The sequence below is a fragment of the Schistocerca serialis genome, chromosome 5 (genome assembly GCF_023864345.2).
Source record: "Schistocerca serialis cubense isolate TAMUIC-IGC-003099 chromosome 5, iqSchSeri2.2, whole genome shotgun sequence".
Classification (NCBI taxonomy): domain Eukaryota; kingdom Metazoa; phylum Arthropoda; class Insecta; order Orthoptera; family Acrididae; genus Schistocerca; species Schistocerca serialis.
In genome coordinates this window covers 838792508-838815659 of record NC_064642.1, presented here as the reverse complement: position 1 = coordinate 838815659, position 23152 = coordinate 838792508, and the positions used below count along the sequence as shown (strand labels likewise).

The following is a 23152-nucleotide window of genomic DNA, read 5'->3' as shown; positions in this document are numbered from 1 at the left end:
TTTGTATTCATTTTTAGCTTTAGTTTTACCATTTCTTGATTTAAGGCCTGAAACATTTTATTTAGTTCCTATTCTGATTTACTATTGTGATGTCGTCAGTCTGCAGTGTATATGCATGCAATTAAGTCTCCATATCGACATCATGCTCCAAAAACCACCTAACTGTGTGTGACAGGGGGTACGTCTCATGCCACCAACTGACCCCCTCTGCCTTGTTCCACTTGTGAACAGTGTTTGGGAAGAATGACTGTCAGTACGCTTCTGTATTATCTCTAACTTCTCAAATTTTCTTCTCGTGATCATTTCGTGAATTGTATATGAGAGAAACTATTATGTTGTCAGACTCTTCTCGGAAACTACTCTCTCGAAACATGGGTAGTAAATCTTTCCGTGATGCACAACTGCTCTCTTATGGCATCTACCACTGGAGTTGCTGAGCATCTCTGTAATGATCTCACAGTGACTAAATGATTCTGTGACAAAACACTCCGCACTTCATTGGATCTTCTTTCTCTCTTCTGTCAGTCGTACAGGGTAAGGACACAGGGGTAATTTACATTCACTTAAGATTCTTCCTGTGGATGTTAGTCTGGCATCTGCTTTTCTATTGCTGTTTTGTGTGATCATTCCGCTTTAAGGTTGCTCTGAATAGTTACTTCTAGATATTTTGTGGTAGATTCTGTTTCCAGCAATTTGTCATTAATAGTGTAGTTGTACAGTATTGGATTTCTTTTCCTGTGTGTGTGTGTGTGTGTGTGTGTGTGTGTGTGATATGTTACATTTATTTATGTGCAGGGTCAACTGCCAGAGCCTGCATCATTCACCAATCCTTTGCAGGTCATTGTGCAAATTGATACTGTCTTCTGTTGTTGACACTTTCTTATGGACAAGTGTAATACCTGTGAACAATATTAAGGAGCCTCTGACACTTTCTACTGGATCATTTATATACATTGTAAATGTAATGGCCCTATCACATTTCCTTGGAGTATTCCAGAAATTACCTTTTGATTCTTGTCATCTTTTCTTTGTTGTTGTTATTACTTCCTTGATGAACATATTAAGGAAGTAAGGTGATAGAAGGCACCCGTCTCTCACTGCCCTTCTGGTTTTCCTTCTTTCATATCCGGTTCAGTACTCTGACTTTTGTATATACTCAAAATTAATCATCTGTCCTTCCAGTTTGGACATTACTTTAAGGAATGATGATATAATGGTAATCTGTTTATTAAACAATATTTTAATGATACACTATGCTTTCTGATCATATAGTGGCTTGATGATGGAATTTGATACTGAAATTAGTAATCATTAGACAAAATAAAAGTGAAGCTATAATAAAAGAAAGTAATATTTTGGATCATGTCAGTCGTTGTTCCAAACAACTGCACGTCAGGAATAGGTTCAAATGGCTCTGAGCACTATGCAACTTAACTTCTGAGGTCATCAGTCGCCTAGAACTTAGAACTAATTAAACCTAACTAACCTAAGGACATCACACACATCCATGCCCGAGGCAGGATTCGAACCTGCGAACGTAGCGGTCACTCGGTTCCAGACTGTAGCGCCTAGAACCGCATGGCCACTCCGGCTGCCTAGGAATAGGTACTAAATTATTTGTCCGCTGATGACCTCACAGCTTAGAACACTAAAAAACAAATGTTAATTGTTTGTTATGTGCCCTGGTAGAGTGTACAACTGTTTACAGCTCACGATTGGTTGTTGGAGCTTGGGCGTTACTCACATAGTGTATTTGGTGCACAGTGCAGAAAAAGGCAGTGTCCAGAAAAGTAAACAAATGTAAAGGCAAAAGTTTCATGACAGGATGTTGTGTCACCATACTTGGAAGACAATTATAGCCAAAGACAGAAATTTAAAAGAAACTGGCTCATTTGAGCTGTGGAGACCTAGTCGAGGATTCTCAGTAGATAATTGTTAGCACAGTAGAATTTATAAAGAGACAATGTCAGTTCATGTGAGGGAAGGTTGATTGGTAAGTACCTATCAGCTTTCTCATAAAACTCACAATTTGAAGAATACACATCAAGGAAAAGGTAGAAGTCCAACAGTGTCAAATCTAGACAATAATATCGATCATCCAACAGTTTTGCAAAATCCCCAGTTGTACTTACTTTACTTACTTACTTACTAACTTACTCAGATTTGCTGTGTACCATACAAGGAACTGGTTTCACAGAGTTCACTCAATCAGCTGCCAAGTTCTCACCTTCCTCCAAGTTTGTGTCCATGCATTGAAGATTCATTGCAAAAGTTCCAGGTGTTAAAAGGTCTTCCTGTACATCTGTATCTGTCCATTGATTTCCACAACAGTGTTGATTTTGGGATTCTTCCACCTTACATGTGTAGAACATAACCTGCAATCTTCAGTCTTCTTTCAACAATAATTTTGTGCAGGCTGTGTAGACCTCGTATTCTCAGCACTACATCGTTTGTAACTTGGTCGGGTTAACATCTTCAGAATTCATCTCTAGCATTGTTGGTGAAAAATATGGAGACTGTGTGCTGATTTTACTGACATTTTCCAAGTCTCACAAATATAAACAATAAAGGAGTACAGGCAAAGCTTTGTTGACATATTACAGACCTAATTGCCATATGGACTGATTTTCCAGTTCTGCTGGTGATTTCTGCATCTGTGACCTCATTATTACATATAAAGCTACCGAGATATGGCAATCTGTCAACATCTTGTAGTATCTTCTATTGCACTGTAATCGGGGAAGAGACGAGTAATTTCCACTTACTTTGCACATTCTGTTTGCCTTATCTCTATTAATTTTCAGCCGTACACAATAGGGCATTTAATGAGAAAGCAGATAAAAATTAACTTGATGCCTTCCAAGGTGACGGTCTCTACTAAGTCTCTACTCCTTCAAGTCTGACTATGTAAGTGTAGACCAGAGATGGTTTAAATTCAGAGAAATAGTATTGACATCAATTAAGAGATATATACCAAATAAATTGAATGGATACCAAATAAATTAAAAGGGTGGTGCACAAAATATGTCAAAACTCAGCTGCAGAAGCAATGAAAAAAAGCATGTCAAAATTTAAAAGAATGCAAAATCTCCAAGATTAGCGATGTTTTACTGAGGCTCGAAACTTAGGGTGGGTTTCAGTGGAAGATGTGTTTAATAATTCCCATAGTGAAACTTCGTTTTGAAATCTGGAAGAAAATCCAAAGAGGTTCTGGTTGAATGTATAGTACACCAATGGCAAGACACAACCAATACCTTCACTGCGCAATAGCTGTGGTAATGTTACTGATGACAGTGCTACTAAAGTAGAGTTACTAAACACGGATTTCTGAAATTTCTTCACCAAAGACAACAAAGTAAATATTGCAGTATTCAAATCAAGAACAACTGCAACTGTGAGTAACTTAGTAGTAGCTCTCCTCAGTGTCATAAACCATTTATGTTTCTTTCAGAGAATGTTGATACAATAGCTCCATTAGAAATCATATATAGCCGCTCATTTGATAAAGATCCATACCTAGAGACTGAAAAGTTGCTCAGGTCACACCAATGCTCAAGAAAGAAAAGAGGAGTAATCTACTAAATAACAGACTCATATCACTAATGTTGATTTGCATTAGGATTTTGGAACATATATTGTGTTTGAATATTTTGAATTATCTCAAAGGTAATGATTCATTGATAAATAGCTAAGATAGATTCAGAAATATCGACCTTTTAAAACACAGCTAGCTCTTTAGTCACACAAAGTAATAAGTGCTGTCGACTGGGGATCTCAAATTGATTCCATATTTGTAGATTTCCAGAAGACTTTTTGAAACAGTTCCTCACAAGCATTTTCTAATCATATTGTGTGCCTATGGAGTATTGTCTGAGTTGTACAACTGGATGTGTGGTTTCCTGTCAGAAAGGTCACAGTTCATAGCAATTGATGGAAAATCGTCAAGTAAAACAGAAGTGATATCTGACATTCCTCAAGGAAGTGTTATAGACCACCTGCTGTTGCCGATCTACATTAACAATTTAAGAGAGAATCTGAGCAGTCCTCTTAGATGATGCTATCATTTACAGTCTCGCAAATCATTTACTGTCTTGTAAAGTGATCAGATGATCAAAATGAACTGCAAAATGATTTAGGCTACCTATCCATATGATGCAAAAAGTGGTAACTGACCTTAAATAATAAAAATTTTTATGTCATCTGCACGAGTAGTAAAAGGCATCTACTAAATTTTGTTTACATGATAATTCACACAGATCTAAAGGCTGTGAAGTCTACTGAATACTTAGGAATTACATTTACAAATAACTTAAATTGGAATGCTCACATAGATAATGCGGTGGCAAAGCAAACAAAAGACTGTGATTTAATAGTAAAACATTTAGAAGATTAGGATTACTAAAGAGACTATCTACAACTATACTTGTCTGTCCTTTTTTGGAGTATTCTGCATGGTGTGGGATCCTTACCAGATTGGACTGACAGAGGACATCATTTAAAAGTTCAAAGAAAGGCAGCTCATTTTGTATTATTGGGAAACAGGAAAGTGCATGCCACAGATATCACATGTGAATTGGGGTGGCAGTCATTAAAGCAAAAGCATTTTGCTGGAGCAGGTTCTTAAAATTTCAATCATCAACTTTCTCCTCCGAATGTGAAAATATTTTGTTAGAGCCCTCTTACATAGGGAGAAATGATCATTGTAATGAAATAAGAGAAATCAGAGCTTGTACGGAAATATTGAAGTGTTTGTTTTTCCTCAAATGCTGTAGGGGAGTGGAATGGTAGATAAATAGGTTGAGGGTGGTTCTCTGAACCCTCTGCCAGCATTCAATTGTGAATTACAGACTAGTCATGCAGATATAGATAATGTAGATAGGCTTTCAATATTGTGCACCTATTCTCTAATTTTATACATTGCTCAAATACTTTCGTGGCGCTTTGGAGTGACCCCTTTAAAATAAAAATTTACCAGTCTTCTTAATATGTATTTTGGTAATGAGGTTGATAAGAAGTTACAACAATACTTTCTTATTACTCCCCAGTTTTGGGTTTTATTAATGAACAAAATCGCCACAGTGTTCCACAACAATTACGGGTTGAAGTTTCCTGCTGATGGAACCAATATGATTTTCTGTGTTTCTGAGCATACAGGTTGTGTACGCTGTTTGGAGTCTGGTGTATGCTGAATCAAATGTTTTTATTGTTGTGATCTTCCATCTGAAGATTGGTTTCATGGAGTTGCCCATGCTAGCCTATCCTGTGTGACCCTCTTCACCTCTGCGTAACTACTACAGCGTACAATAACTTGAACTTGCTTACTGCAGTCAGTTTTTGGTCTCCTACAGTTGTTACCCCCATTATATTCACAGATGACCACATATTGTGGAAATTGCATATTGTAATGTAGGATGCAATAATAACGTACGGAAAGTTTCTGTTGAAAATTACGAATTATTTAGGAATAAAGCAGATGGCTCACCAAAAGGCAGAAGCACTGTCTCATTGATAGGCACACGAACAAAAGGTTTGTAGAATGAGATTTTCACTGTGCAGTGGAGTGTGCACTGATATGAAACTTCGTGGCAGATTAAAAGTGTGTGCCGGACTAAGAGTCAAACTTGGGACCTTTGCCTTTTGTGGGCAAGTGCTCTACCATCTGAGCTATCCATGCATGACTCACGACCCGTACTCACAGCTTTACTTCCACCAGTACCTCGTCTTCTACCTTCCAAGCTAAAAGGTACGTTGCTTGGCGAGCTTCCAGAATGCACTTTCTTTTTCTAGCTGTAGGGAAAACATGCGCGCGCGTGCACACACACACACACACACACACACACACACACACACACACACACACACACACACACTCACTCACATGCACATGCATGTCTCCTTATGTTGTGGTCGCTCAACTGCCAGCTCTTTACTGGCCCATGGTGAGTGTTCTGGAGTGAGGTAGGGCTTTAGAGTGGGGTAGGATGGGGTGGGTTGAGGCAATGTGAGGGATGGAGAGAGATGGGAGGGGTTTGGAGGGCAGCATTTAGTGGCTCGTGGGAGAGTGGGGAGCCATCTGTGGGTTAGCTAGGGGTGCAGGTAGAGGGGTCAGGCGACAGACAGCTGGGCACTCATAGACTAGGGTGTGACATGAGATAACAGCACACAACTAGCTGATTGGGAAGGGGGGAGAGGGGGGGGGGGGAGGGGGGGGCAGGGGCGTGTGTGTGTGTGTGTGGGGGGGGGAGGGGGCAGGGGGGCTGGTAGTTAACTTGGATTTAGGCCAGGAAGCAAAGGATGTGCTGTAAGTATGGCTACGAAAGTTGAGTATTCTTAAATAAGATCAGCTGGTGGCAATGTATTGGAAAGTAACTGGCACACAAAGTGCAATTTTGGCTCCTTTTTCTTTGTGAATTTTAAATAGTCTGCAGAGCAAATTGAATTAGGAGGATCAGGCATTTGTGTGGGTCTAGGAAAGTAAATTGTAGAGCCAGATAAAAGGCGCGCAAGACAGGAGGGGTACTACTGCTCATCACTGCTGTATCGTGCTACTAGTACATGTCAGTGTGAGTGCACCGAGAGTGGTGTTGCCGTACATGCGTCTTTAAATTGGTCACCCACTGATCATTGCAGGCTGGCTGCTGGATTCTGTCTCTGGGAGCCAAGCGTGTGGCGCGGTCGCTGCCATGCCATCTGCTGGTGACTCGCACATATATTAGTGTGGAACAGTGCTGACTGATTCTCTGTGTGATTCTAGTTTGTAATGTGCACATCAGTGTTCTGTGTCTTGTTGAGTCCTTAGAGGCATATTGTTCGGAGGTTATTATTAAAGCCATATTTGTGCGACTTGGATCACACTTCAGTATTACTTGGTTATTACATCACCACAAACATATGGACCGGGAATGTACATGCTTTGACAGTTTGCTACGTCTCTCTCTTCTAGGACTGACATGGTAGCTGCCTTGCATTTCTTAATGACTCTGACCTTGTCAACCACAAACCGAATCTCAGTACAGTCATGATTTCCCTGAAGAGATTACATGACAGCAGAGACTTGTAAAATTGTGTTACCCATTTCTCTAGCCAGTGAAGATTCATTCTGTACCTTCAGATACAGTGTCATGTAGGAGTAGAACAGCAAGAAATACGTAGCTCCTCTAACCGTTATGACAGTTTATCACCTCCCAACACTACATGTGCCAATGTTTCAGTGCATTTTTGAATATGTTTGTTAACAGATTCATCAACACAACAAAAATTTACGATCTCAGTAGCATCTTGTTTCTTAACTCATACTTTACTATTCATCAGAATCTTCATCGCTGCTCTTTGATTCGTCAGAGCTCCCTGCCGTACTTTGTTTTATTTCATAGTCAGAATTAGGTGAAATACCACCTACCGTATTTACTCAAATCTAAGCTGCACTCAAACCTGAAAAATGAGACTCGAAATAAAGGAAGGAAAAAAAAAAATTCCCGAATCTAAGCCGCACCTGAAATTTGAGACTCGAAGTTCAAGGGGAGAGAAAAGTTTTAGGCTGCACCTCCAAATCAAAACAAAGTCGGTCCATTGTAATATGAGACACAATTTAGGTCGAATGAATGACGATACAGCTACAGTAGTTTGGTTCGAGTCGTAAGCTTAGCACTTAAGCTTTACCAGGTAGCCTTTGCTATGCGTCAGGCCCTCCGTCCGTATTTATACTGGTACCCTTCCTTTTTCACGTGCTTCGTCTGGTTTGAATCAATTGCTTATTTTGCTTTGATCTGATAAGTGCCGTTTTCCTTGTTATAGGCGTTTATGTCACTCTAAGCTGAAAATACATTACTGTACTGTGTCATGCATTGTTTGTCGCATTCTGATAGTGCGTGTTTGCGGCCTGTCGTCACTCGCGGCATGGCTTGCTTTTATGCACGCTACCACCGCCTACAATTAAAAAAAAAAAAAAAAAAAAAAAAGAGAGAGAAATCATCTCATTAGCGAAACAATGGCAAGAGACTATTTGTTGTTACTTACACTGCTGCTTTCTTTGATAATGATCAACAAGAACCAAATAATAGACTGCGTATGATAGAACATGTTCTGAACGAGAGTTAGGCGAAAATTTATCTCCGTTTGAAAATCTTTGCGGCCGCTTCTTTAGTACATCAAATTCTGCACAGAAATTAGAGTCATCTTAGATTTAAAAATCTAGTCAGTTGCCGTGCTTCAGTTCTGACTGTATCACTATTAGGCATAAGAATAATACGAATATAAACATGACACGATACGTATATTCTTCCACATTTGCTGTTGTCTCACTCTAGTTTCGTAGTTTATTAGGCAGACAGGATTTAAATAAGATAGCAGCAAACACGAAAGAATACGTGGCAACATGTTTATATTCGTATTACTCTTATGATGAAGAGAATACTGCATGTGATTCACATTTCATCAGGTTCCTATAAGCAACCATCTCTTCTCACAGGTAGGAAAAAATTCAGAACGTAGAGTTGGCCATATTGACAAACATCTGAAACAGTCTTGCCAGTCGGATTTTCGTAATACATTGAAGTTCTGCTACATTCGAAGATGAACAATACGGAATTTATATTTACTTCGTTGGATAATGTGTGAAAATCGTCTTCCACCTTTTTTTTTTAATTTATTTACTGACGCAGAGGTTTTGGCGCAAGTATTTATCTTTGTGCCTACGAAGCATGCCTGTGTTGCGCTACATATATTCGACGGCAAAAGTTAGTTGTGGCAGCACCTACCGACATTTTTCAGAACTTCCACTTGCTTTGCACTCGATTCTAAGCCGCAGGCGGTTTTTTGGATTACAAAAACCAGAAAAAATGGGGCTTACATTTGAGTAAATACGGTACATCCTCTCCTTTGGATTCAACTTCTTAAGTATTATCTTTCAAGTCAACACCTGCTAATCTGTGAGACCGAAATGATGAGCCATACTACTCTATTTCACTGTGCCTGTTTGTTTCATTTGTATAACATTTTATTCCATCATAGATGCTGCACTTACAGTTTCATATATGCATTGCAGCAGCAGACACAATAAAAGTAGCAATCAGCAGTGCTTAGTTTGTGAATGGGTAAAAAATATGCCGTTGTCCCAGTTCCACATATCCCCAAAATTTGATTCTGCCAAATTCTGTACTCTCTGAAATCAAATGTTTAATCCAAAGATGAAAGTGAACAAGTTTGATGCAGTATTGCTAATATTGTTTATTACTCATCTTGCTGGATGAAGTGCATACTGTGTCCTTTCTGAAAGGTTTGCAGAAGTAATGCACATACCAGTTTTCTAAAAACTTACATTGAGATTGTGCTCTCCTTCCTCTTGTACAAATTAGTAGAGCCCTTCGGATTACTCCACAATATGCCTCTTGGCAAGGTGGTAACGACAGTATTATGAAAAGGATAGATTGGCACTCACTGTATAGTGTAGATGTTGTGTTGCAGGCAGGGGAAAAAAAAAAAAAATACACCACCCATTAAACACGTAAGCTTTTGGTGCAAACCTCCCCCTCCCCCCCCCTCCCACACACACACGCACACACACACACACACACACACACACACACACACACACACACACATGCGCGCAAATGCAGATCACACATACATGACCACGGTCTCTGGCTGCTAGGGCCAGACTGGGAGCAACTGCGCATCATGGGAGAAACAACAGTCATATGTGTGTGTGTGTGTGTGTGTGTGTGTGTTTTGTCCACTTACGAAGAAGACTTTCTGATCGAATGCTTACGTGTTTAGTAGTCTTTTTGTTGTGCTTGTCTGTGACCTAACATTTCCTGTGTACAGTGAATAGCAATGGATCTTTTTTATAATATGGTCATTATTCCAGCCTAGATTTTCTATTGTTTGTTTCCTTTTAAGACCTTATAGAGACAGTTACTGACAATTTCTTTTTTCTTATTGGAGAAAAGTAAAACCATATGGGGGCAGACGTAGATTGTGAATGAATATGGAATAGAGTATTTTTATTCTCCCTGTATGCAGTGTCAATAACGTCACCTCACACACTTCATTTCTGGCAGCACCTCCTCCTCAACACATGACTGTCCCCCACCACCTCACCATAGTCTTCAAGTTACATCCTATAGCACTTCTGGGTGGACAAATAGATGAAGGATGTAGTTTAAAACAGTATAACTAAACTTAAAAGCTGAACTGCCCTTTTATAGAGCCTGCCATCATTATTTAAACATACTAAACAACATCAAAACAGTCAAAAGAAATTGTTTTTCAAAAGAGCAGAAAATTGTAGTGAAATTCATGAAAGGATTGTTTTAAATTGTTATATCTTAAATCTGTCAGCATTTCCCAAGATTTTCTGGCTTAATTAAGACTAGGTCATGCCACCACAGTGGTCAAACAGTGGACTTGCCTTCGAGAGGACAACGGACCCGAGTCCCACCGGGCCACCAAAATTTGGGTTTTCCTTGATTTCCCTAAATGATTTAAGACAAATTCTGGGATGGTTCCTTTGAAAAAGATGACATTCAGCTGAGGAAGCTACACAGTGCTGGTGGAAGCACGAGTATTTCAGAGCACACCATCCATTGCACATTGTTAAACATAGGGCTCTGCTGCAGACAACCCCTGTATGTTCCCATGTTGACAACACAGTTGAATTACAATTTCTGTGGCTCAGGAGCATTGAGATTGGGCAGTGAATCAATAGAAATGTGTCATCCGGTTGAATCATTCGGGTTTCGCATTACACCTGCGTGACGGTTTTGTGCACATACACTGTCAACAGAGTGAATTGGTGCTTGAAAGGTGCACTTTGCTTCAGACTTAGGCCAGTGGGAGCAATATTATGCTATGGAGGACATTCACCTGGTCTTCTATGGGTCCTGTGGTAGTAACTGAAGGCTCCATAACAGCTTTGTTCTGTGTGAACATTATTGTGCACTGTCCGCACCCTGTCCCTAATGAAGGTGACATGTTTCAACAATATGACTTTCAGTGACACGAGGCCAGAATCAAATTCACCCCTTCTGAATCTGATGGAATACATCTGCAATGCTATCAGATACCAGTTCTGCACCCAGAAACCACTGATCTGCAATTTATGGGAATTACATGACCTGTGCTTAGACATGCGGTGCTGCATAATGCTGGGAACATACCTCACATAATGCTGGGAACATACCTGAAATTTGTTGAACTTGTCCCACACAAAATCACTGCTGTATTGTGTTCCAACAGTGGACAAACACATTATCAAACATGAGGTCATAGTGTTTTGTCTCATCAGTTTATATATTCAATGCTTGAATGAAAGGTGTGCTCTTTTCCTTTTTTCTGCCATTGCGTGTATGTGTAAAGCAGGATGTTCTACCATTTGGGCTTGTTTATATGATGGCTGTCAGTATTACCACCTGCACAGATACTAAATGCTCCTTTTGTGAAGACCTTTTATCTTGAGAACACTTTTAACTTTGTTTCACAAATGGCAGCACAGTTTCAAGAAAGCTTCTTAATTTCATGTAATAGTTAAAATAATACCTTCAGCAAAAGATGTGTGCGTTGGAGTGGGGAAAAAGATTGAAGATGTATGTAGTTTAATTTTCATAAATTGTTAAGAAGGTTAACAGCTTGGCATGCTAAGATAAATTCAGACATTCTCTAAAAAGAGAGAAAAAGATTAATTTAACAGAATCAGTGAGGTATACAAATATAACAACAGACTTGTAGAACCATTATTTTGTAGGTTAGATTAGATTAGATTCAGCTTTTGTTCCAAGACCCAAAACATGAGACGATTCTCATGGGTGAGTAACATGCCAGAAAGTATAACATAAAAAATATAAAACATTTGAATACCCTGATCATTTGTCAGGAGATTGTCAAACTAGGTGAATACAATACAAACTGGAACAGCTAATATTTTCAGAATTGATACGCTGTCAGACTGAAACATTGTTATGCACTATTAATAAATTTATCAAACATAAAGTACATAATCTTGACTGTTATGGCAAAGTGCTCTCAGAACTGAAATCTAACAGACATTCTTATTTAAGCTGGCCTAACAGCCACTGTTAAGATATTCATCTATCGAGTAGGATGAGTTATCTATCAAAAAGTCTTTCAAACTCTGTTTAAACCATGCTTTATCTGATACCAAGTTTTTAATGGTGTCTTTCTTCCACAGATAAATTGTGTTGTAATGCGAAGTTTTAATGAAGATGAAGTGTGCAGTTTTGTGGAGTTAACAAAAGAGAAAAATGTTGATGTAAGATTTATCGAGTACATGCCTTTCAGCGGCAACAAATGGAATGATGGGAAGATGGTCTCATTTTGTGAAATGCTCCAAATAATTAGAAAGCAGTGGCCTAATTTTGATCCTCTTCCCAATGGGCCCAATGATACCTCAAAGGTACGTGCAGTAATACGTATGAACATACATTGAAAATAATTTAATGTTTATGACTTACTACCAATCACAAGAATACTTCATATCTGCTGGTGGTATGAGAGATAGACTAGTTTAGTTACATATTTCTCATCCCATTCAGTAAGTCTGTCCTGGCCTGGGTTTCTCTGCAGCTTTTCTGCAACTCTCCCCATTTCCTAAACCTTGACAATCCTTTTCTTTCTTCCCTTTTCCTTCCCCTTATTGTTTCTGCCAGAAGAAGAAGCCACTGGCTCCGAAAGCTTACACATTTCCATAACTTTAAGGGGAGTTAGAAGGGGAAAACATTCTTTTTCACTTTTTCGGGTTTTTATCTGATTATATAATTTGCCATTTTCCAAATAAAATGATATGTATATTACTTATAAACTTGTGTGAGAAGTATTTCATTTTATTTTCTAAAATATAATATACACCAGTTGAAAATGTTAAAATTTTTACATGCATTACTTCAAGACCTAATAAAATCGGTAATTTTTTATATACAGGGTAGTCCATTGATCGTGACCGGGCCAAATATCTCACGAAATAAGTGTCAAACGAAAAAACTACAAAGAACGAAATTTGTCTAGCTCGAAGGGGGAAACCAGCTGGCGCAATGGTTGGCCTGCTATAAGGCGCTGCCATAGCTCAAACTGATATCAACTGTGTTTTTTAAAATAGGAACCCCATTTTTTATTACATATTCGTGTAATACATAAAGAAATATGAATGTTTTAGTTGGACCACTTTTTTCAGTTTGTGATAGATGGCACTGTAATAGTCACAAACATATGTCTCATAATTTTAGACGAACAGTTGGTAACAGGTAGGTTTTTTAAATTAAAATACAGAACCTAGGTACATTTGAACATTTTATTTCGGTTGTTCCAATGTGATACATGTACCTTTGTGAACTTATCATTTGTGAGAACGCATGCTGTTACGGCGTGATTACCTGTGAATACCACATTAATGCAATAAATGCTCAAAATGATGTCTGTCAACCTCAATGCCTTTGGCAATACGTGTAATGACATTCCTCTCAACAGTGAGTAGTTTGCCTTCCGTAATGTTCGCACATGCATTGATAATGTACTGACGCATGTTGTCAGGCATTGTCGGTGGATCACGATAGCAAATATCCTTCAACTTTCCCCACAGAAAGAAATCCGGGGACGTCAGATCCGGTGAACGTGCGGGCCATGGTATGGTGCTTTGACGACCAATCCACCTGTCATGAAATGTGCTATTCAATACTGCTTCAACCGCACGCAAACTATGTGCCGGACATCCATCATGTTGGAAGTACATCGCCATTCTGTCATGCAGTGAAACATCTTGTAGTAACATTGGTAGAACATTACGCAGGAAATCTGCATACATTGCACCATTTAGATTGCCATGGATAAAATGGGGGCCAATTAACCTTCCTCCCTTAATGCCACACCATACATTAACTTGCCAAGGTCGCTGCTGTTCCACTTGTCGCTGCCATCGTAGATTTTCCGTTGTCCAATAGTGCATATTATGGCGGTTTAGGTTACCGCTGTTGGTGAATGATGCTTCATCGCAAAATAGAACACATGCAAAAAATCTTTCATCGTCTCGTAATTTCTCTTGTGCCCAGTGGCAGAACTGTTCATGACATTCAAAGTCATTGGCATGCAATTCCTGGTGCATTGAAATATGGTACGGGTGCAATCAATGTTGATGTAGCATTCTCAACACCGACGTTTTTGAGATTCCCAATTCTCGCGCAATTTGTCTGCTACTGATGTGTGGATTAGCTGCCCCAGCAGCTGAAACACCTACTAGGGCATCATCATTTGTTGCAGGTCATGGTTGATGTTTCACATGTGACTGGACACTTCCTGTTTCCTTAAATAATGTAACTATCCGGCGAATGGTCCCGACACTTCAATGATGTTGTCCAGGATACCGAGCAGCATACATAGCACACGCCCCTTGGGCATTTTGATCACAATAGCCATACATCAACACGATACCGACCTTTTCCGCAATTGGTAAACGGTCCATTTTAACACGGGTAATGTATCACGAAGCAAATACCGTCCGCACTGGCGGAAAGTTATGTGATACTACATACTTATATGTTTGTGACTATTACAGCAGCTGGCCGAAGTGGCCGAGCGGTGCTAGGCGCTACAGTCTGGAAACGCACGACCGCTACGGTCGCAGGTTCGAATCCTGCCTTGGGCATGGATGTGTGTAATGTCCTTAGGTTAGTTGGGTTTAAGTAGTTTTAAGTTCTAGGGGACTGATGACCTCAGAAGTTAAGTCCCATAGTGCTCAGAGCCATTTGAACCATTTTTGACTATTACAGCTTCATCTATCCCAAAGTGAAAAAGGGGTCCAGCTAAAACATTCACATTTCTTTACGTACTACATGAATATGTAATAAAAAATGGGGGCTCCTATTTTTAAAAAATGCAGTTGATATGAGTTTGACCTATGGCAGTGCCATTTAGCAGGCCAACCATAGCGCCATCTGGTTTCTCCCTTCAAGCTAGACGAATTTCGTTCTTTGTAGTTTTTTCATTTCATGCTTATTTCGTGAGATATTTGGCCCGGTCACTATCAATGGACTACCCTGTAGAAAGCTGTGGATTGCTGTGTTATAAAGGTTAAATTATGTGTTTGCATTGGTAGCACTGTCAAAAATAGTATCGTATCTTTTCATAGTATAAACATGCTTTGTATATCAAAGTGCTAACGTTTTCCGAGGAGAAGTGATGAATAGACTGGTAAATCTCTCAAAAAGTATGACTCCAAAATGAAGTGTTTTTAAGAAATGTGGGTTTCATGGTAATAAATTTTTGAATAAAGAGAAACATTGTGTTCAGCATGTGGTGTGTGAAGTTGCAGACAATGAAATACTGGCAAACTCATGAGTATCTAGCGAAACACCCATTAGTGCTTCGAAGATTAAAATAAAACATAGTGATAACACAGTTATCTCAAAACAAAACTCATGTAAACGGTAGGTTAGGTTATATTCTGATACATTTACACATCCTAACAGGGGTGTTATGTGAATGTGTGTGCTGTATGTATGTGGAGGGCCAGTTAGTTTACATGAAGACATTGAGGTATCAAATGGACTAGCCAGGAAACTTACCATTAATTCTGCCATTTGTAAATACACTCATTCATTTTGGAATTCTGATAAGTGTAAAGATAATTATTTTGACGTAAATGTTAGGTGGTTTTATGGATTGAGAGCTATTGGCAAAGGACACACTGCAGCAGAAACAATGTGTGTCGTGATGTATATGCCACGCCCACTTTGTAAAATGGACAAGTATGCAGGATTTATTGGAGCTGCTGTGAAATCCACTGCATGTGAGTCAATTAAGGGTGCTACAAATGAAGCTGCTGAAATAAACGATGGTATGATTGTCATATCAGTAGCTTTTGGGGCACTTGGTAGAAGCGCAGCTGCAGTTCTAAGAATTCTGTTGCTACAGTGACCAGTGTTGATACTGGAAAGCTAATAGATTTCCAGATTTTAACCAAACATTGTTATAAGTATAAATCAGGGAATGAAGAAGGGCATATCTGTGACAGAAATTATGAAGGACAACTAGTCGTACGGAGGCCTGTGCAGCTGTTGAAATTTATAATCGATCTGTAAACTAAAGGTGAGTGTGTTACACTAAGTTCTTAGGTTATGCAGACTCAAATGCATATAACAGTGTAGTAGCCACTCAGCCTTATGGTGAGAAGCTTATCACAGAACTGGAATGTGTTGCTCATGTCCAGAAGAGGATGGATACCAGATTGAGGAAGTTGAAACAAAGTTTGAGAGACAAGAAACTTTCAGGTGGTAAGACCATAAGAAGCAGGCTGACAGACAACATGATTGATGAACTACAACAGTATTATGAGATTGCCATTAGAAATAATACTGAGGATTTGTTGAAAATGAAGCAGGCAGTATGGGCTACCTTCTTCCAGAGACTGTCAGCTGATGATAAACCAGTACACCATCTTTGCCCTCCTAGATCTGGTTCATGGTGCAATTACCGCAATGCCCAGTACTCAAACAGGTCATACAGCCATAAACATTCTATCCCAGCAGCAGTTGTGGATATCATAAAACCTGTTTACAGAGACCTGGCAATCCTGAATTATTGAAGAAGTGTCTGCATTGTCAGACTCAAAATCCCAGTGAGTCGTTCAATAATCTTATTGTGTCAGTGTCGTTGTAACTGCCATCTGCGTCACGTCTGCTGTGCAGCGAGCTATGCTAATTGAAGTATTAACTCTATTTTTCTTACTTGTCACTTCCTTTTCCGTGTGTTTTTGCTTTTAGGAAGCTTTAATTGTCGGGTGCTAGTAATAGTGTTCCATAGATTTCGTGTTTGTTTTGAATACAGTCAGAGAGAGTCCGTTTAGTCAGCCATAGTGCCAGTAGTGCTAGTGTTTGTTTTCAATACAGTCCAGAGACAGGTAGTGCTATTTTCATTGTTTTCTACAGGAAGTGTCTAGTAACCACAGTTTAGTCAACTATCAGCCGCCTTTAGTGAATTAGCAGTCTAGTTATAAGTTGATTAACTCTCTACAGTAAATTGATTTCTTATGATGGATAGGATGTGTGACTGCTGTGTACGGACACAGGAGGAGCTGGCCACTGTTCGCAAACAGCTGAATGTGTTGAAGCCGCGGTTAGCCATCTTCAGGCTGCTGCCTCAGAGTGTAGCGGCAGTGGGGAGTCTGGTGCGTTGCATGGTACACACCAGGTGTTACATTACATGCTTCACCCACTGACCCTGCTGTCAAGACATCTTTGCGGCTACCGGGCACGGTTGGGCCACCCTCTTCCCAAGGGGAGTGGCGGGTTCAGCGGCATTCGCGGCGCATGAGGCGGAGGGTCAGTGTGGAGGCTGGCCGTGTGGCATCGCCCGTTCTGCCTGTGAGTGGACATGTGGCCACTCCTTCAGCAAGGTCCGAGGAGGCACATGGGGGGAGGGGTATATTAGTTATTGGGAGCTCCAACGTTAGGCGGGTGATGGAGCCCCTTAGGGAAATAGCGGAAAGGTCGGGGAAGAAGGTCAGTGTTCACTCTGTCTGCTTGCCGGGGGTCTCATCCGAGATGTGGAGGAGGCCGTGCTGGCAGTGATAGAGAGCACTGGGTGCACCCGACTGCAAATTGTTGCTCATGTCGGCACCAATGACTCCTGCCGTCTGGGTTCAGAGGTCATCCTCAGTTCGTACAGGCAGTTAGCGGAGTTGGTGTAGGCGGAAAGCCTCGCGGGGTGGAATCTGAGCTAGCTACTTGTTGTATCGTTCCCAGAACCGATAGTGGTCCTCTGGTTTGGAGCCGAGTGGAAGGCTTAAACCAGGGGCTCAGACGATTCTGCGGAGATCTGGGGTGCAAATTTCTTGACCTCCGCTATCGGGTGCAGAAATGTAGGGTCCCCCTGAATAGGTCACGCGTGCACTACATGCAGGAAGCGGCTACAAGGGTAGCGGAGTATGTGTGGAGTGCACATGTGGGTTTTTTAAGTTAGAGAACTCCCTCCCTAGGCCCGACAAGACACCTCCTGAGATGCGGCAATGTAGGAGTAGACAAAATGCAGCAGGGAATAACAATATTAATGTGCTAATAGTAAACTGCAGGAGCGTCTATAGAAAGGTCCCAGAACTGCTCTCATTAATAAATGGTCACAATGCCCACATAGTACTAGGGACAGAAAGTAGGCTGAAACCAGATGTAAACAGTAATGAAATTCTAAACTCAGATTGGAATGTATACCGCAGAGACAGGCTGGACAGTGAAGGGGGAGGCATGTTTAATGCGATAAGAAGTGCAATAGTATCGAAGGAAATTGATGGAGATCCGAAATGTGAAATAATTTGGGTGAAGGTCATGGTTAAAGCAGGCTCAGACATGGTAATTGGATGTCTCTATAGGCCCCCTGGCTCAGCAGCTGTTGTGGCTGAGCACCTGAAGGATAATTTGGAAAATATTTCGAGTAGATTTGCCCACCATGTTATAGTTCTGGGTGGAGATTTTAATTTGCCGGATATAGACTGGGAGACTCAAACTTTCATAATGGGTGGCAGGGACAAAGAATCCAGTGAAATTTTTTAAGAGCTTTATCTGATAACTACCTTGAGCAGTTAAACAGAGAACTGACTCGTGGCGATAACATATTAGACCTTCTAGTGACAAACAGACCCGAACTATTTGAAACAATTAACGCAGAACAGGGAATCAGCGATCATAAAGCGGTTACTGCAGCGATGATTTCAGCCGTAAATAGAAATATTAAAAAAAGGTACGAAGATTTTTCTGGTTAGCAAAAGTGACAAAAATCAGATATCAGAGTACCTAATGCCTCAACACAAAAGTTTTGTTTTAAGTACAGATAGTGTTGAGGATCAGTGGACAAAGTTCAAAACCATCGTACAATATGCGTTAGATGAGTATGTGCCAAGCAAGATCGTAAGAGATGGAAAAGAGCCAGCTTGGTACAACAACCGAGTTAGAAAACTGCTGCGGAAGCAAAGGGAACTTCACAGCAAACATAAACGTAGCCAACACCTTGCAGACAAACAAAAATTACGTGAAGTGAAATGTAATGTGAGGAGGGCCATGCGAGAGGCGTTAAATGAATTCGAAAGTAAAGTTCTATGTACTGACTTGGCAGAAAATCCTAAGAAATTTTGCTCTTATGTCAAGGCGGTAGGTGGATCAAAACAAAATGTCCAGACACTCTGTGACCAAAAAGGTACTGAAACAGAGGATGATGGACTGAAGGCTGAAATACTAAATGTCTTTTTCCAAAGCTGTTTCACAGAGGAAGATTGCACTGTAGTTCCTTCTCTAGATTGTCGCACAGATGACAAAATGGTAGATATTGAAATAGATGACAGAGGGATAGAGAAACAATTAAAATCACTCAAAAGAGGGAAGGCCGCTGACCTGATGGGATACCAGTTCAATTTTACACAGAGTATGCGAAGGAACTTACACCCCTTCTTGCAGCAGTGTACCGTAGGTCTCTACAAGAGCGTAGCATTCCAAAGAATTGGAAAAGGGCACAGGTCATCCCCGTTTTCAAGAAGGGACGTCGAACAGATGTGCAGAACTATAGACCTATATCTCTAATGTCGATCAGTTGTAGAATTTCAGAACATGTATTATGTTCGAGTATTATGATTTTTCTGTAAACTAGAAATCTACTCTGTAGGAATCAGCATGGGTTTCGAAAAAGACGATCGTGTGAAACCCAGCTCGCACTATTCGTCCACGAGACTCAGAGGGCCATAGACACGGGTTCCCAGGTAGATGCTGTGTTTCTTGACTTCCGCAAGGTGTTCGATACAGTTCCCCGCAATCATTTAATGAACAAAGTAAGAGCATATGGGCTATCAGACCAATTATGTGATTGGATTGAAGAGTTGCTAGATAACAGAACGCAGCCTGTCATTCTCAATGGAGAGAAGTCTTCCAAAGTAAGAGTGATTTCAGGTGTGCTGCAGGGGAGTGTCGTAGGACCGTTGCTATTCACAATACACATAAATGACCTTGTGAATGACATCAGAAGTTCACTGAGGCTTTTTGCGGATGATGCTGTGGTATATCGAGAGGTTGCAACAATGGAAAATTGCACTGAAATGCAGGATGATCTGCAGCGAATTGATGCATGGTGCAGGGAATGGCAATCGAATCTCAATGTAGACAAGTGTAATGTGCTGCGAATACATAGAAAGAAAGATCCCATATCATTTAGCTACAATATAGCAGGTCAGCAATTGGAAGCAGTTAATTCCATAAATTATCTGGGAGTATGCATTAGGAGTGATTTAAAATGGAATGATCATATAAAGTTGATCATCGGTAAATCAGATGCCAGACTGAGATTCATTGGAAGAATCCTAAGGAAATGCAATCCAAAAACAAAGGAATTAGGTTACAGTACACTTGTTCCCCCAATGTTTGAATACTGCTCAGCAGTGTGGGATCTGTACCAGATAGGGTTGATAGAAGAGATAGAGAAGATCCAACAGAGAGCAGCATGCTTCGTTATAGGATCATTTAGTAATCATGAAAGCATTACGGAGATGTTAGATAAACTCCAGTGGAAGACTCTGCGGGAGAGACGCTCAGTAGCTCGGTATGGGCTTTTGTTGAAGTTTCGAGAACATACCTTCACTGAGGAGTCAAGCAGTATATTTCTCCCTCCTACGTATATCTCACGAAGAGACCATGAGGATAAAATGAGAGAGATTAGAGCCCGCACAGAGGCATACCGACAATCCTTCTTTCCACGAACAATACGAGACTGGAATAGAAGGGAGAACCAATAGAGGTACTCAAGGTAGCCTACACCATCAGGTGGCTTGAGGAGTATGGATGTAGATGTAGATGTAGACCAAAAAATGTTTTTCTTGTAATGAAGACACTAAAGTGGGGGTCAGTCATGCTGTTATTGCTTTTAATGATGGCAACATTGGTAGCGTGAAAGTGCTACAACATATGGGAATTAATTCTGGAGCAAACTGCATCAGAGAATTTGAAGGGATGGACAAGGTTTGCACTGGTAAAGCAGAGTATGCAGCACAGTTGGCCACTACGGAGTCCAGAAAGAAGAAAACAAAAAAAAACTTAAAAAAGATCAAGAGGATGATATACAGTATGGTGCAGGGTGCTTCTGAGTGACTAAAAATAAAATGTTAAGCATATATTGAGTTACAGTCTATTGAAACTTTAAAAACTCTTCCTGAAAATTTACATTTTCTCTTGCATTTTTCCCTAAATCTCCGAAACTACGGCAAGTAGCGAATTCAAATTTTCAGGGAGTAATGACATATGTATCCTGAGTCTTCTGAACTAAAAGAAAAACATAATGTTATGTATAAATAAAATTATTTAGAATAACATACAAAAAGGTACACAAAATTTTAACTGTGTAATTAAAAAATTGTATTTCCAAAAGCAGTGGCTGAAATGCAATTATTGTAAGACTCAGAACATATAGTTTAATGTCCTGTAAAAGTTTCTTGTCAATGGCTACAGTTGTTCCTGAAGTACGGGAAAGTTAAGTCACTAAATGTAACATTGTCAGGATAGGGCGTTCAAACTCCCCTTAATGCACATTTTCTCCTTCCTCCACTTGGTGAGCAACACATTTATAGTATTTTCACAACAGCAGTACCTATTTTCTTACAATTTCTTTTTGCAGGCATACCATGTCCCGGGCTTCAAGGGACGTGTGGGATTTATTACCTCAATGAGTGAACACTTCTGTGGCACGTGCAACCGTTTACCGATAACAGCTGATGGCAATTTGAAGGTGTGTCTCTTTGGGAATTCAGAGATATCTCTCAGGTGAGTGATGAAACATAGAATAATCACGTCCAAGTGAAAATTCATGCGAGGAAACCATAAAATTACTAGAAGACTGACAGACTGATCAGTATTTTACCTTCAGGAGGTGAAATTCCAAAACTTCTTATAGACACATTTGTTCCTCTTGTCCTCACATTAGTTGTGGAGTCCGAGTGACCTTCCAGACCTTCAGAAACTTATCCCTCTTTCCTCTCTCATGAAGGAACTGATAGTTCCAAATGCTGAGTATAGAATAATACTTTCAAACTGTTTGCCATGCACATTAGGTATGTGGTTGGTATATGGAAGAGATAAACTGCAGTTAAATCCAGCAGGTATGAAATGAGTAATCTTTTCTTGAAGTTTTCAGCTTGCACCCTCCTCCCTCCCAGACATACAAACCAGATACCTCTAGCTAAATAATTTGTGAGTATATATAATTTGCCTCTGTCAACATCATGTTACACTAACCTATTTGTTAGATTAAATTAAAGGAAAGTAATCAGAACTGGAAATTATGTAAAGACATTTTTAGCTATGTCCCTATGTTGTATTAAAGTTAACACAGTATTTCTGCCCGTGTGATGGTAACTATGATTCGCCAGCCACCGTTGCCGAGCGGTTCTAGGCGCTTCAGTCCAGAACTGCGCGACTGCTACGGTCGCAGGTTTGAATCCTGCCTTGGCTCAGATGTTAAGTCCCATAGTGCCCAGAGCCATTTGAACTGTGATTCATGATTATCAGAGTCTATATGTTCCAAATAAAAATTGGAACTTCATGTGTATAAATGTACAAATTATTAGACAATGGGACCAACAACTGACACTTTTAAATTGATGACTAGACTAAGAGATTAATAATAGGAAAAAAACTGCAAGATACTTGGCGATAAGTTTGTTTCAGGACAAGGTAAGGGGGGTGAGGGGTGGGAAAATCAGCTCTCTCTTTGTGAGCATACCAGAAATCCTTTATCAACCGAAGGTAAAATAAGATATAAAAATACAGGGTCAAACAATTAATTTAAGTATCTTAAAAACCAAATGACTAATAAAATTGGAAGCTAAGAAAAGTAAGTTCGTAGTAAGTAGGGTGAAACACAGGGGGCTGCAACATATTGCCATTGTTGTTTGACTTGTCTATCAAAGAAAAAAGAAATGGATCAAAAGAAAATAAAAGTGAGAATGGAAATGTATCAGAAGCAAATAGGAATAAGCAAGGAACATATTCTTTAATAAAAAAAAAAAAGTGACATGTGAGGCAGATGTTCCTACAATTTTATGTTCAAAGCACAGCAGCCTGTGAAAGCAAAATATTTATGACATTGAAAAAAGAAAATCAATGAGTGAAAAGTGTGTGTAGGTGAA

The 23152-nt window shown here is 40.0% G+C and overlaps 1 protein-coding gene across 1 annotated transcript in view; it reads left to right on the top strand.

Moving 5' to 3' along the window:
* Positions 1–23152, top strand: part of LOC126482264 (molybdenum cofactor biosynthesis protein 1-like) — an 81660-nt gene that overhangs the window by 21546 nt on the left and 36962 nt on the right. Inside the window, exons 5-6 of the mRNA XM_050106245.1 lie at positions 12185–12409; positions 21643–21788. Coding sequence (XP_049962202.1) covers positions 12185–12409; positions 21643–21788 — 371 coding nt within the window. The remainder of the gene's footprint in view (positions 1–12184; positions 12410–21642; positions 21789–23152) is intronic.